The sequence below is a fragment of the Henckelia pumila genome, chromosome 3 (assembly GCF_033568475.1).
Source record: "Henckelia pumila isolate YLH828 chromosome 3, ASM3356847v2, whole genome shotgun sequence".
Lineage (NCBI taxonomy): Eukaryota > Viridiplantae > Streptophyta > Magnoliopsida > Lamiales > Gesneriaceae > Henckelia > Henckelia pumila.
The window spans coordinates 140,585,773-140,600,540 of NC_133122.1; the positions used below are offsets into that span (position 1 = coordinate 140,585,773).

General features: G+C 31.4%; 2 protein-coding genes and 1 long non-coding RNA gene across 3 annotated transcripts; 2 read left to right on the forward strand and 1 right to left on the reverse strand.

Moving 5' to 3' along the window:
- The first annotated feature begins 483 nt into the window (after positions 1 to 483).
- On the forward strand, positions 484 to 2,104 carry LOC140887951 (cationic peroxidase 1-like). Its single transcript, XM_073295586.1, has 4 exons — positions 484 to 749; positions 863 to 1,054; positions 1,162 to 1,327; positions 1,509 to 2,104. The coding sequence occupies exons 1-4, from the start codon at positions 537 to 539 to the stop codon at positions 1,892 to 1,894; spliced, it is 957 nt and encodes a 318-aa protein (XP_073151687.1). The 5' UTR covers positions 484 to 536; the 3' UTR covers positions 1,895 to 2,104.
- A 4,108-nt stretch (positions 2,105 to 6,212) lies between these two features.
- LOC140886178 (uncharacterized) lies at positions 6,213 to 8,814 on the reverse strand. Its single transcript, XR_012151456.1, has 3 exons — positions 8,669 to 8,814; positions 7,190 to 7,380; positions 6,213 to 6,424 (listed from the first exon to the last, which is right to left on the reverse strand). It is a non-coding gene; the product is annotated as an uncharacterized lncRNA (long non-coding RNA).
- A 3,464-nt stretch (positions 8,815 to 12,278) lies between these two features.
- Positions 12,279 to 13,674, forward strand: LOC140891534 (peroxidase RIP1-like). Its single transcript, XM_073300060.1, has 3 exons — positions 12,279 to 12,491; positions 12,594 to 12,788; positions 13,126 to 13,674. Exons 1-3 carry the CDS (start codon positions 12,279 to 12,281, stop codon positions 13,672 to 13,674), a joined length of 957 nt encoding a protein of 318 aa, XP_073156161.1.
- The last annotated feature ends 1,094 nt before the right edge of the window (positions 13,675 to 14,768 follow it).

Genomic DNA, 14,768 nt, shown 5'->3' on the forward strand with positions numbered 1-14,768 from the left:
GTGTGTGTGTAGTACTCTCGATCAGTTAGGCCTCCCAAGTTAACTATATTTGCTAAATGTAATTGAAGCCATATATATAGAACTAATGAAATCACAAAAATTAGCTAGATTAATATTGATCATAGATGATAAGATTACGTAACTCCCCTGCGTCTTTGTATATATGAAATGATCTTAATATATATAATCATTAATTCATCAAGAGATTATTAATTAAAGTATTAAAAATTTCAAAGGCCCTTAGCTTAATCCAAGCTAGCTAGCTAGTGTGTTCTGTTATAGAGACCAGATGGAACATAAAGTTGCTGGCTTTCGCTGTCATGGATGATTATTATTAAGTGTTTTGAATAATATATATGCATGCGTTTCCAAGTTGAAGGCTTGACGTAATGGCATTGGAACACTATACAATACGTACACACCTATTGCCAACTATAAATACGTGTTGTAGTAAGTGAGTAACCATAATTGTCCACAGAAACATACATAAAAGTCTTTGCAGTTTCTGTGATAATACTTACCATATTTAGCTAGTCATGGTGGCTACGAGGATTACTTCCCATTTTTCAATCCTAATTCTACTCCTCCTAATCGGAGCATGCAGCGGGCAGCTGTCCGCGAATTTCTACTCTTCGTCATGTCCTAATCTCCTCTCTATTATTAAGACAGCCGTGACCTCGGCGGTGTCAAGTGAGGCTCGCATGGGCGCGTCCTTGCTTCGTCTCCATTTTCATGATTGCTTTGTCAATGCAAGTTCTATTAATATCTTGTCTCTTGCTACTTTCATACAGCATGCAGCTTATTAAATATATATATATGTGTTACGTTTTTAATTAATTATTTGAAACTGAAATGCATGCAGGGATGCGATGCATCAGTTTTGCTTGACGACACCGCGAATTTCACCGGAGAAAAGGGCGCTGGTCCGAATGCGAATTCGTTGAGAGGGTTCGATGTGATCGACACCATTAAAACCCAAGTTGAACGTTCGTGTCCTCGAGTGGTTTCTTGCGCTGATATTTTGGCTGTTGCGGCACGAGATGGTGTAGTAGCGGTAATTAGTATATATTATTAATCCAAAATCTTAGGAAATTAATTAAATAAATATATAAATTTATTTATATGATAAATAACCATACGTTTGTGTATTGATTGATTCAGCTGCAAGGCCCTAGTTGGTCTGTTGCACTGGGGAGAAGGGACTCAACCACCGCAAGTTTGAGTGCCGCAAACAGCCAAATCCCCGGCCCAGCCTTGAACCTTAATGCACTTATTTCTTCCTTCTCTAACAAAGGCTTCACTGCCAGGGAACTAGTTGCCCTTTCAGGTAATTAAATATATATATATACACTAAATTACATTAATCAATTAATAATATTGAATATATAATATTAATACATGCAGCATAAACAATTCTATGTACATATTTATCAACAAACTGTTTTCAAATTAATCTAGCTTATAAACCAAATATTTGAGTGAGTATATATATATATATATATATGCAGGGTCTCACACAATAGGGCAGGCAAGATGCTCAACTTTCAGGAACAGACTTTACAATGAAGCCAACATAAACACCTCGTTCGCAGCGGCGTTAAGACCAAACTGCCCCAGCAGCGGTGGAGACAGCAACTTGTCGCCGTTGGATACCGTTAGCCCTGCAGTTTTCAACAACGATTACTTCAAGAATTTGTTGTCCTTGAAGGGGCTTCTCCATTCCGATCAGCAACTCTTCAACAACGGCTCCACCGACGCTCAAGTTAGCGCTTACTCTTCAAACTCCGCTACTTTCTTCAATGATTTCGCGAGTGCTATGGTCAAGATGTCGAATCTTAGCCCATTGACAGGATCCAATGGACAGATCAGGGCAAACTGTAGGAGAACCAATTAATTAGAAGATTATTCATGATTCGTATTGTATGTGGTTTAATACTTCAAAATTTTGTCTTTCATCGTTCGTTTCTGCTAGCTTGTTGAAAAAAAATAAGTTGATGTTCAACTAAAGGACATTAGCATAAATTATTTCCCATTTCTCGTTATTTAGTCTGTGACTTTGATCAGACGCATGCAATACAAAGATATATATTAAATTTTAATATAACATATGGGCAAAATTGCACTTTTTGGACATGTATATTTGTACGTATGTTGTTTTGTGACTTTCTATATATGATGTCAAATCAGTTTTAGTCATTTGTTTTTGCTTTTTAACAATTTTAACATTTTTTTATGGGGAGTGTCGAGTGTCAAAACTTTGTCGGCACCATATTAGTTTCACGTCGGAGAAAGAACTACAATTGAAAAAAAAAATGAAGAAAGCAAGCTAAAAGCTTAAATTAGACAAATAAATGATCGAAGTGACAAAGATATATGACCAAAAATACATTTTTCTAAAATATGATTAAAAGTTTATATATATATAATATAACTATGTTAGACTAAATATTTTCTCATTAAAAGTTATTATATAGTTGTTTTTATATGATTTATTTTTCAATAAAAATAAAAATATTAGGGAATTAAGGGGCAATTTACGGATGGGGTAATACAAGAACGTGATCTTGGACAAAATTTCGAAAACTAACACTCCAATGTGTATTTGAGTCCATTCAAATGTACACAAGAGAGTCATTTTAAAAAAAAAAAAAATTATGTTTGACCAAAGTTATTTTCCTAACTGTCCATCCAAGATAGATCCTTTTTAAGTTAAAGAGGATAAAACAGGGTCAGAAGAATCGAATTAATCTTAAGGAAAATTGATTTCATGTTTTAAATATGTATTGCTACCAATTAGTGACTTAAATTTGTCAACTAATGGCGAAAAGTAGAAAACCGCGTACCATAAAGTTTGCCACTGTTTAGAGTAAAAAGAAAAGGAAAAGAAAGGAGATTTAAAAAATTAAAGCAGGATGATTTTACTTTGTCGGGTCAACTTTTGCTCATAATTAAAGAATCATGTAATCGTGTACGCAAATGATATTAGTTAAACCAACTAATTAATTAAGTCTTAGACAATGGTCAAAGCGAAATTATACAGTATATATATAAATCCCAATTAATTAAGCTAAATTAATATATGCTCAGGAAACGGTCGTTTATAGAAATGATGCTAAAAGTCGACCATTTGCATGCCATGCATAGAATTCGAGGCCAAATAATTAGGGGTGGAATCGGGTCGGGATCCGTCCCGTAACCCCCTTACCCGATTCCCGTCCCGATAGGAATTGGGATATTTTTTTTCTCCCGATCCCGCACCCGAGATGTGTCGGGACCCGAATGTTCGGGATCCCGAACATTCGAGATCCCGTCGGGTCGGGAGATGGTAATCCCGAATAATATTTTTTTAAAAAAAATCTAAGAAAATATTTTTTTGAAAAAAATTTATGAAAAAAATCAAACAATTTCTTAATACATTAAATAAATTAAAATTTCTTTATATATAACCATTAAAAAACTAAAACATTTTTTTAGTACATTACAAATAAACTAAAACAACTACTTGATTAATAAAAAAACATATAATTATTCATAATAATAAAAAATAAAAAATAAAAAATTATAACTCAATGTTAATATTAAAAAAGATAAATATAAAAAAATTATATGGTATATAATTATAAAACATTAATATTAAAACGTAAAATTAAAAAAAAATTATTTTTTTAATTAAAAAATATTATTAAAAAAATTATTTTTATATTCGGGTCGGGTCGAAAATCCCGTCGGGAAGGGTTGCCAATCCCGATCCCAACATTGATCGGGTCGGAAAAAATCCCGAACACTCGGATCAGGACAAGTTCGGGACGGGAAATAATCGGGACGGGAACGGGTTGGGAATCGGGACAGGTCGGGATTTTTGTAAAATTTGTCACCCCTACAAATAATGATAACTAGCAACCTGGACACACGCGTTGTGTGTGTAACAAATGAATAAGTAATTGTTGTTTGCAATTTTTGTAAATTTAAGATTAATTCAAAATTTAATTCAAGTACTTTGTTGATTGCGTAAATAATATCCGAAATTCAAAAGTACGACAATTTAATCTCAAATTACAAATTATTATGACAATTTTTTAAAAAAATTATACTTATCAAGTAAGAAATTAGATATATATGCAGTGACATAAACTCCAATAAGAAAAATTAAGAGTCAATATTTAATACAAACTGATGTGAAAATTTTGCAAATTCACTACTTGGAATCCAAAAGATCAAAATGAGTTTCCATCTTGAATTCAATAGCTCTATGTCACTGAAGGTTGGAGTCAATTGAATCTGGTTGCATATCCTCAGTTCGTTGAATGTGTTTGAAATTTAAACAATGAAATCTCAATATTTTAGTGCAAATTTGTGGCTATCATTCACCATTTCAGTAGTTCAAGCAGCATTAATCCCATCCCACCTTCAAAATATCAAAAAAATAAAAAGCAAGTTTAGCCTACTAATAGAACTACAAATAAATCCATCCGAAAGAAAGTTTTTGTACTTAAACATATATTAATCCAATTAGGTTCCCATCAAACAATCTATGTAATTATTACTTGGGCAACAAATTATAATCACTATAACTCATTAGAACTTTAAAAGGATAAACACAACAATCAATTAATACATCCAATACCCCAAATTAACAAAAGAATTACGCAAAATTTTAAATGACAGCATTTTATAGGCTCACTCCGTCAATCTGGAATTCAAAGTTGGCAGCAAACTACATTAATGCAACTCATACTTGAAAATTATATGAAAATCGATAATACTAAACCACCGGATCGATTACAAAAGCAAAAGTAATACATATAGTCACATAACAATGACATCCACTAAAAATCAAAATCAAAATAAGTTATATTAGAAAATTATATATCCTTTTAAAAATACAAAAAATATCCACTTAACAATGAGGATATTCAATTTAGCCTGATATTTTTCCGATTTCTCCAAATCTAGTGAACAAACCATCTATTTCCCAATCGCGAGAAGAATAAATAAATGAACCATCTATTTCTAGTTGCAATATTGCAAATTCAGTTAAAAGAAAATATATAACTTTTTCCACAAAATTTTTAAATGGGTTTAATCCGTGATTTTTCCATGTTAGAACTTCCATACTGTCCCGACATCGATAAGAGAGATTTTATTCGAGAAGGATAAGAAATTACTCGCGAGTTCTTCCTTGAAGCTCAACAAGGAGTGTTGAATTAACTATGTGTAGTGGTTGGATTTTGCCCCCTTCCGCTGGTCTTTCGTCCATTGCCTATGATCTCAGCCCGTCTGCTGCTAGGTCCGGGAATGGAGAAACGACCCATGCGAGCACGAACCAAAAGAAGGCCCCAAAATTTATACCCTGCTCCTACTAATCAAAAGAGCTTAAATTATCGCATAAATTATCTTTTGTTTCTTTTTTGTGTTCAGATTGTTAATTTCTTAGTATACTTGGGATGAAAATACGAAGTGACCGTGGTTTGAGCTTTTATTTTGAATAAAATATATCTTTTCTAACTAATAAACAAACAACAAACTCATGTCCCTTACCTCAAGTGTGATTAGTTACACAAAAAACGTAATTATCATTCCAAATGTAATCTCAAGAACAGCACTCAATTCTTGAATTTCTCATATCTCAAACTAATTATTCTGGACTAAATGATGCCATGAAAGAGACCATTTTTCATGGTCGACCAAGTAAAGTTGAAATTTTGAAAGTTCAGGTTTCAATACAATGGAAAATAAATCACTTTGAGACAACTTGATCTTGGAAAAAATACACCTAAAACAGGTTACAGTTTCCAACTTTTGACATTGCCAATTAAAATATATGATTTTAGTATGAAAAACATAATAAATTGTTAGACAACCATTAGTCCTATCAAATTCTCATTGGAATATTTTATACCAAAATATGAATTCTTAATAAATACTAGCAACCCGGGCACACGCGTTGCGTGTGTAACGAAATGAATAAGTAATTGTTGTTTAAAATTTTTGTAAATTTAAGATTAATTCAAAATTTAATTCAAGTACTTTGTTGATTGCGTAAACAATATCCGAATTTGAAAAGTACGACAATTTAATCTCAAATTACAAATGATTATGACAAATTTTTTTAAATTTATACTTATCAAGTAAGAAATTAGATATATGTGACATAAACTCCAATAAAAAAAATTAAGAGTCAATATTTAACACAAATTGATGTGAAACTTTTGCAAATTCACTAATTGGAATCCAAAAGAAAATGAGTTTTCATCTTGAATTCAATAGCTCTATGTCACTGAAGGTTGCAGCCAATTGAATCTGGTTGCATATCATCAGTTCGTTGAATGTTTTTGAAATTAAAACAATTAAATCTCAATATTTTAGTGCAAATTTGTGGCTACCATTCACCATTTCAGTAGTTCAAGCAGCAATCTCATCCCACCTTCAAAATATCCAAAAAAAAAAACAAAAAAAACAAGTTTTGCCTACTAAGAAGTACAAATAAATCAATCCGGAAGAAAGTTTTTGTACTTAAACATATATTAATCCAATTAGGTTCCCATCAAACAATCTATGTAATTATTACTTGGGCAACAAATTATAATTACTATAACTCATTAGAACTTTAGAAAGATAAACACAACAATCAATTAATACATCCAATACCCAAAATTAACAAAAAAATACGCAAAATTTTAAATGATAGCATTTTATAGGCTCACTCCGTCAATCTGGAATTCAAAGTTGGGAGCAAAATACATTAATGCAACTCATACTTGAAAATTATATGAAAATCGATAATACTAAACCACCGGATCGATTACAAAAGCAGAAGTAATACATATAGTCACATAACAATGACATCCAGTAAAAATAAAAATCAAAATAATTTATATTAGAAAATTATATATCCTTTTAAAAATTACAAAAAATATGCACTTAACAATGAGGATATTCAATTTAGCCTAATATTTTTCCGATTTCTCCAAATCTAGTGAACAATCCATCTATTTTTCAATCACGAGAAGAATAAATAAACGAACCATCTATTTCTAGTTGCAATATTGCAAATTCAGTTAAAAGAAAATATGTAAATTTTACCACAAAATTTTTAAATGGGTTTAATCCGTAGTTTTTTTATGTTAGAACTTCCATACTGTCCCGACATCGATAAAAGAGATTTTATTCGAGAAGGATAAGAAATTACTCGCGAGTTCTTCCTTGAAGCTCCACAAGGAGTGTTGAATGAACTATGTGTAGTGGTTGGATTTTGCACCCTTCCGCTGGTATTTCGTCCATTGCCTATGATCTCCGCCCGTCTGCTGCTAGGTTCGGGAATGGAGAAACGACCCATGCGAGCACGAACCAAAAGAAGGCCCCAAAATTTATACTCAGCTCCTACTAATCAAAAGAGCTTAAATTATCGCATAAATTATTTTTTGTTTCTTTTTTGTGTTCAGATTGTTAATTTCTTAGTATACTTGGGATGCAAATCCGAAGTGACCGTGGTTTGAGCGAATAAAATATATATTTTCTAACTAATAAACAAACAACAAACTCATATCCCTTACCTCATGTGTGATTTGTTACACGAAAAACGTAATTATCATCCCAAATGTAATCTCAAGAACATCACTCAATTCTTGGATTTCTCATATCTCAAACTAATTATTCGGTACCAAATGATGTCATGAAACCGTTTTTCATGGTCGACCAAGTAAAGTTGAAATTTTGGAAGTTCAAGTTCCAATACAATGGAAATAAATCACTTTGAGACAACTTGATCTTGGAAAAAATACACCTAAAACAGGTTACAGTTTCCAACTTTTTACATTGCCAATTAAAATATATGATTTTAGTATGAGAAACATAATAAATTGTTAGACAACCATTAGTCCTATCAATTTCTCATTGGAATATTTTATACCAAAATATGAATTCTTAATAAAGGTAATAAATTGTCAGACAACCCATATAAAAGAGACATACATTTGTATCTTGTTGATTCTCCACTTTGGGACAAACTTGTTTGTCCTTCATAAACATAATGAAACGCCAAAGGATCTTCTGCATAAATCTTCATTTTTTGGTTTGGTTACTTTTCTTCTTGAATCTCCAAAAATGTATCATAGTGTCAATTACATTAATATGTTGAAAGTTCATCCAATCCAACAAAACGACTCTACTTTAACAAATTCTTAGCCAACAATTGTGTCAACAATTCTAATGAAAAATTCAAAAAACAAGTGCATTCATTTTCTATCTACGACTATCCAATATTTATGACCTAATACCAGAGACACGTATTAATCATTGACTTTAAGTTATTGGAACTTAATACGTAAGAAAAGAAAATGCGAAAAAAAAACAAAAAAAGCTCATTTCATATAAAAACACATTGTAATGGCAGTCGAGGTAAACACGGCAGAGTAGAATCAAACCCAACAAAATTGGTTACATTACTTGGATTTACAGAATATTACAGAGTTATATCCATCATACTAAAACCAGTATTACACATTTAATCCAATAATATTCTTATAAAATTATTGAGCGAATTCAATCAACTTGAAATTGAAAGCGTAAACATAAATAATAAAATTAAATCCTCATCAAAGTTGAATCATATAAAGTAACTATTTTATGTCCTAAAATCAAACGATTGTTACTCACCGATTGTACGAACTGCTTCGTAAAAACCAAACAATAATAAAATCAATTGGAGTCTTTGATGAAATCTCTTATTTTTGTACAATTTTGAAGAAGAATAAAAAGAAGCGAAGCGGTACGGTGTGGAAGGGTTTCTTATTGAGAGCGATGGATTTGACTCTTGTATTGGGTGGATGTCCTCGGTTTTGGAGGAGAGAGTAGAAGCAGTTAATTAATTTATATGAATTTCAGATAATTGAAGGAATAAAATTTTAAATCCAAAAATACATTCGATGAATTTCAGATAATTTAAGGAATAAAATTTTAAATTCAAAAATGACACACCAACGTACAAAGACAGTTTGTATAATAGACTCATCTTAAATTAAATAGTAAAAGATAATAAATTGTCAGACAACCCATATAAAAGAGACATACATTTGTATCTTGTTGATTCTCCACTTTGGAACAAACTTGTTTGTCCTTCATAAACATAATGAAACGCCAAAGGATCTTCTGCATAAACCTTCATTTTTCGGTTTGGTTACTTTTCTTCTTGAATATCCAACTTGAAATGTATCATAGTGTCAATTACATTAATATGTTGAAAGTTCATCCAATATCCAACAAAACGACTCTATTTTAACAAATTCTTAGCCAACAATTGTGTCAACAATTCTAATGAAAAATTCAAAAAAAAAAAACAAATGCATTCATTTTTTATCTACGACTATCCAATTATGACTTGATACCAGAGACACGTATTAATCATTAACTTTAAGTTATTGGAACTTAATATGTAAGAAAAGAAAATGCGAAAAAAGAAAAAAGAAAAAAGCTCATTTCATAAAAAAAACATTGTAATCGCAGTTGAGGTAAACACGACAGAGTAGAATCAAACCAACAAAATTGGTTACATTACTTGGATTTATGGAATAGTACAGAGTTATATCCATCATACTGAAACCAGTATTACACATTTAATCTAATAATCTTCTTATAAAATTGCCCAGCGAATACAATAACTTGAAATTGAAATCTTAAACATAAATAATAAAATCCTCACCAAAGTTTAATCATTGAATTAGTAACTATTTTTATGTCCTAAAATCAAATGATTGTTACTCACCGATTGTACGAACTGAAACAGTATAACTTCGTAAAAACCAAACAATAATAAAATCAATTAGAGTCTTTGATGAAATCTCTTATTTTTGGTCGATTTTGAAGAAGAATAGAAAGGAGCGAAGCGGTTAGGTGTGGAAGAGTTTCTTATTGAGAGCGATGGATTTGACTCGTGTATTGGGTGGATGTTCTCGGTTTCGGAGGGGAATTATTTACGAATTTAACCTTCATTTCCACACCACTTAGAAAATAACCTCTTCTTTTTTATTTAATTATTTTTACTATTTTACCCTTCTAAAATAATCCTATCCATAAACAATTGCAAAATTAATTATTTGGCTACTACTCTTCGTTTGACTTTCATACACCATATTATTTCTCATTCCAAAAATAATTCCCAACGGTTTTTGATAATGACACACAACGCACATCAAATATTAATTGAATGAAAAAAAGACAATAATTTAAATATATTCAATGCAATAAATATTAAATCAAATTTTAGTATAATCAAAACTTGATCTCATATCAGAATGAATTAATGAACCGTGTTAAAATGACATAAACACAATTTACTTTAATCATCAACATAGCTGTAACTTGTCATTTTTTTACAATACACATATGTCCATCTATTAAGATTATTCATTTAAAGAGAGTTCAAATCCCTAAACATTTTATGTGTGAAGAAAATTGTCATTTTTTAAATTAAATTAAAAAGAACATTATTTTAGTTAAAATTATTTATTTTCCTCTTGTATCCAAATACTCAGATACATAAATGCCCCTTCGACATCTATTAGTTATTCGTTCAAATGCTTCAGAAACTCAAGAATTAAAAAAAATACTAATAATATACTAAGTAAAATGGCATCAATCCTACACAAATTAATATTAGTAGAAGTTTTTTTAAGGGAAAAACAAACTTCATTCTATAATATCATACAATGTACAACTTCTTTTAACCAAAAAAGAAATTCGGAAAGTTCATTCCATAAAATATAAAATATTAGTAGAAGTTTGTCCTACTTAATTGACTTTTTTTTTTATTCAAGTTTAATGAATAAAAAAAATCGTATTATAGCATAAGAGATATACGTAGTAATATTTCACTTTCTTCCACAATAATAATATTTTTTTGTATTCACTATCAACACGTTATTATTGATATTCGAATCTTCACAAAATTAATAGATGGAGGATAATTAAATGAGAATATCATAAACGTAAGTAAAATGGCTGCATGTTGCGATGATCAGTGAACAATAACAAGAGTTTGAGTTTTTTTTTTTTTTTTTAGCTAGGGAAATCTATATAAATATAAAAGAATTTTTTTTGACGTAATAATATGAAAGAATTTTAGAAAAAATAAGTGTAATAAAAAAATTTGGAAGAATCAATAGACTGAAGTGGACAATAAATAATAGGAAGTCGCCAAAAAAATACCGTGCGGGAAAAAAATAGGATTTTGGGTTAATTGAGATTGAGTCATCCGTAAGGGCAATTTTGATATAAATTATATTATAATTTTAGATGAAGGTTAGTTTACAAAATAAAAAATTCAGAAGGTAAAAAATCTAAGAAATGAGTGAGAGAAGGTTATTTTTCAAATTGTCCCGTTGAAAATATATATTAGGCAAATGTTTTTTTTATCCAATAACTTGTCCGTTTTTTAGTTTTATCCATTAACTTTTCAAAGTTTGGTTTTGTTACTCTAACTTTTAATTTTTAGTGGTTTTAATCCAATTGCCGACATGACAGCTATACACGTCAGCATTTTTCGGTGTCATGTTGTCATTTTCCAATGTCACGTCAACATTTGGACCATAATGCCCAAAAACTAAAAGTTAGTGTACCAAAATCAAAATTTGAAAAGGTAATGGACCAAAACAAAAAAAGGACAAAGTTATTGGACCAAAAAAATATTTTTAGATTATATTATAACTAAACACCAAGAGGGATCGAACCAAAAATGGGAAGAAAAAAAAGAAAAAGAAAAGGCATTCCACAGTCTAGATATATATTCGAATAATATTCGCAATATATACTTGGCTATTAATGAAATGAAACTAACTAGCTGGAGTCAAGTTAATTTGTAGATTAATTAACATGAATTTTATTACAATTATACGTACCATGCAAGGTAACTTGCTTGTGAGTTCTATTGACCATATCAAATTAATTAAGGAAGCAGATCAGTAGACGAAATCTGTTCAACCATCGGATGTATATATTATCCCACAAGTAACCCATATGACTCCTTCAAATTCAAAATTATTTTATTTAATTACTTGGGTAATTCAACCAAAAATCCATGCATGCATTAATATTGATACGAAGTCATAGGAGAAAGTTTCTCAGGGAGCAGTTTGATTATATATTTAACTATTTTATAATCTTTCCTTGAGATACTATATATATATAGTCCCAACTCCATCAAATCAGCATGCAACAACAAATATTTCACACAATTATAATCTGATTCTTCCTCTATATCTCTGAAACAATTATATATATTGAAAATGGTTTCACGTAGCTGCTTGTATATTGGGGCCTTGACTATGTTCTCATTTGTAGCCATTGTGATTTCGGGCCCTCTCGATCCAAATTTCTACGATAAAGTATGCCCACAGGCTCTGCCAGCCATCAAACGGGTCGTGTCCGAGGCTCTGCGCCAAGAAAGGCGCATGGGAGCTTCGTTGTTGCGTCTGCATTTTCACGACTGTTTTGTCAATGTAAATATATACAACATATATATTTTCATCAACATATTAATATATATGTGCATGCAAGTTCAAAATTTTCATTGATTATATATATATATATATATATTACAGGGTTGCGATGGTTCCATTCTTTTGGACTCGACTTCAAGCTTCACTAGCGAGAAGTTTTCTTTGGCTAACAACAACTCGGCTAGAGGGTTTGAAGTGGTGGACAGAATCAAGTGGGAGGTGGATAGAGTTTGCGGGCGTTCGGTGGTGTCCTGTGCCGATATTTTGGCAGTCGCAGCTCGTGACTCAGTTGTTGTTGTAAGTATTACTTGTATATAGGAAAAACTGCAATTTTAGGTTCTTATTTTTGACAATTTTAATTAGTACTTTTTTTTCGAAAATGCTTACGTGGCACTATACATGTCAGCTCCACATCAGCACTGCATTGATGCCTCATCAGCGCCACATCGGAAAAAGGACTAAAATTACCAAAAAAAAACAAAGATAACGAACTAAAACTGAAATCTGAAAACATAGAGGACTGATCAAATCGCAAAGTGCTAAATATACAGGACCAAAATTATTTTTTTTCTCCATATATATTACATGATGAATCATTAATGATGATCATATATATTCATGATATATATTGCAGCTAGGAGGGCCAGACTGGAAGGTACCGCTTGGAAGAAGAGATTCGACCACAGCAAGTATTACTAGAGCAGACGCAGATATCCCGGCACCATTCATGACTCTTCCTCAGTTGAAGGACAATTTCAAGAAACAAGGCCTGGACGTGAAAGACTTGGTGGTGCTCTCCGGTGGCCACACGTTGGGATTCTCTCAGTGCCGCGCCTTCAGAAGTCGCATTTACAACGACACAAACATCGATTCGGGCTTTGCGAGACAGCTACAGGTCATTTGTCCTCGTGTTGGAGGTGATTCCAACCTTGCTCCTTTGGATCCCACGCCTGCCCTTTTCGACACCAAATATTTTAGTTACTTGACCACGAGGAAGGGACTGTTGCAGTCGGATCAAGCGTTGTTTAACGGAGGTGAAACGGATTCTCTTGTGAAGGAGTACAGCTCGGACCTTGATGATTTTGCTGAGGACTTCGCGCAGTCGATGATCAAGATGGGTAATATCAAGCCACTGACGGGCAATCGAGGCCAGATTCGATCGAATTGCCGGAGGGCCAACTAATTCATGATACTTGATCATGAGTACGTACCAAGATGTTGCTGATCAGTAATTCTTGAAGCTGGTCGGTTTTATGATCATTTTTCATTTCTTTTCCGATCCCTTAGTATTCATTTTATATATGATAAAATAAACTCTGCCCAAATATTAATTGATCAGTGGTATTGTTATTGTTGTTATATAATTATGGACAAACATGTGCTTTACTTCAAAGGTAACCAACCCATCAGTTGTATTTATTAAATTACCTATTAATTTATTTTGATTCGTATAATATCATGCATCATATATATGTTGATTAATATATAGGGAAAAACATAGGGTAAAATGGAGCTGTGATTTCCATTAATGTCCCGATTATGTTTTGTTTTGTTTTTTTTTTTAATTAAAGGTGGCAATAGCCATTAATTTTATTGATATATAAGAGGAAACATTAATTACAAGGAGAGGATAAATTCTCAATAATGAAAACATGAAATGCATGCTAAGTGCCTAGCTAAAACATAAAGTGGATCGGAGTTAAATAAACTAATTAATTAAAGAACAAGCTGCCTAGCTAGATGATCAAAACAAACAAAACTAAGTCTTCCGAGGCCTGAGATTGTAACCCGAAGTTGTTATGATCTTCAACGCTTCTTCTTCATCAGAGTCCAGTCGATGTTCGTAAGATGACTCATGAGCAAAAGTACTCTACAATAATATTTATCATCCCAATAATTAGTACATATGTACAATCTCATAGTTATTGTACTATATATATAGTATATTCAAGGTCTTATCTATGCACTTTGCATGAGTACAGAAATAAAAAAAATGATAGAATAATTATAAAATATAAATTATATTAAAATAAAGATTGTTTATCACGCACGTGTTAATAAAATCTTTAACCAACCGTTGACTTGAAGGACATCTACTCTAATAGTTATATATAGTAAATAATGTTATTGGAAATGTTATATACTTATATAGGAAATTTCTCGATTCACTTAGCTTGTTCAAATAAATACGCAAGCACCTAGTTTTATTATCAAAATTTATATAATAGTATGCATCATATGTTTGATGCAATGTAATTAGAAAGAAATTAATATTTC

Bases quoted from the DNA above. Each gene is read 5' to 3' on its own strand.
- LOC140887951 (XM_073295586.1), top strand. From the start codon at position 537: ATGGTGGCTACGAGGATTACTTCCCATTTTTCAATCCTAATTCTACTC. The intron at 750-862 runs GCAAGTTCTATT...AAATGCATGCAG, and splicing joins TTCATGATTGCTTTGTCAAT to GGATGCGATGCATCAGTTTT. The intron at 1,328-1,508 runs GTAATTAAATAT...ATATATATGCAG, and splicing joins GGAACTAGTTGCCCTTTCAG to GGTCTCACACAATAGGGCAG.
- LOC140891534 (XM_073300060.1), top strand. From the start codon at position 12,279: ATGGTTTCACGTAGCTGCTTGTATATTGGGGCCTTGACTATGTTCTCA. The intron at 12,492-12,593 runs GTAAATATATAC...TATATATTACAG, and splicing joins TTCACGACTGTTTTGTCAAT to GGTTGCGATGGTTCCATTCT. The intron at 12,789-13,125 runs GTAAGTATTACT...TATATATTGCAG, and splicing joins CTCGTGACTCAGTTGTTGTT to CTAGGAGGGCCAGACTGGAA.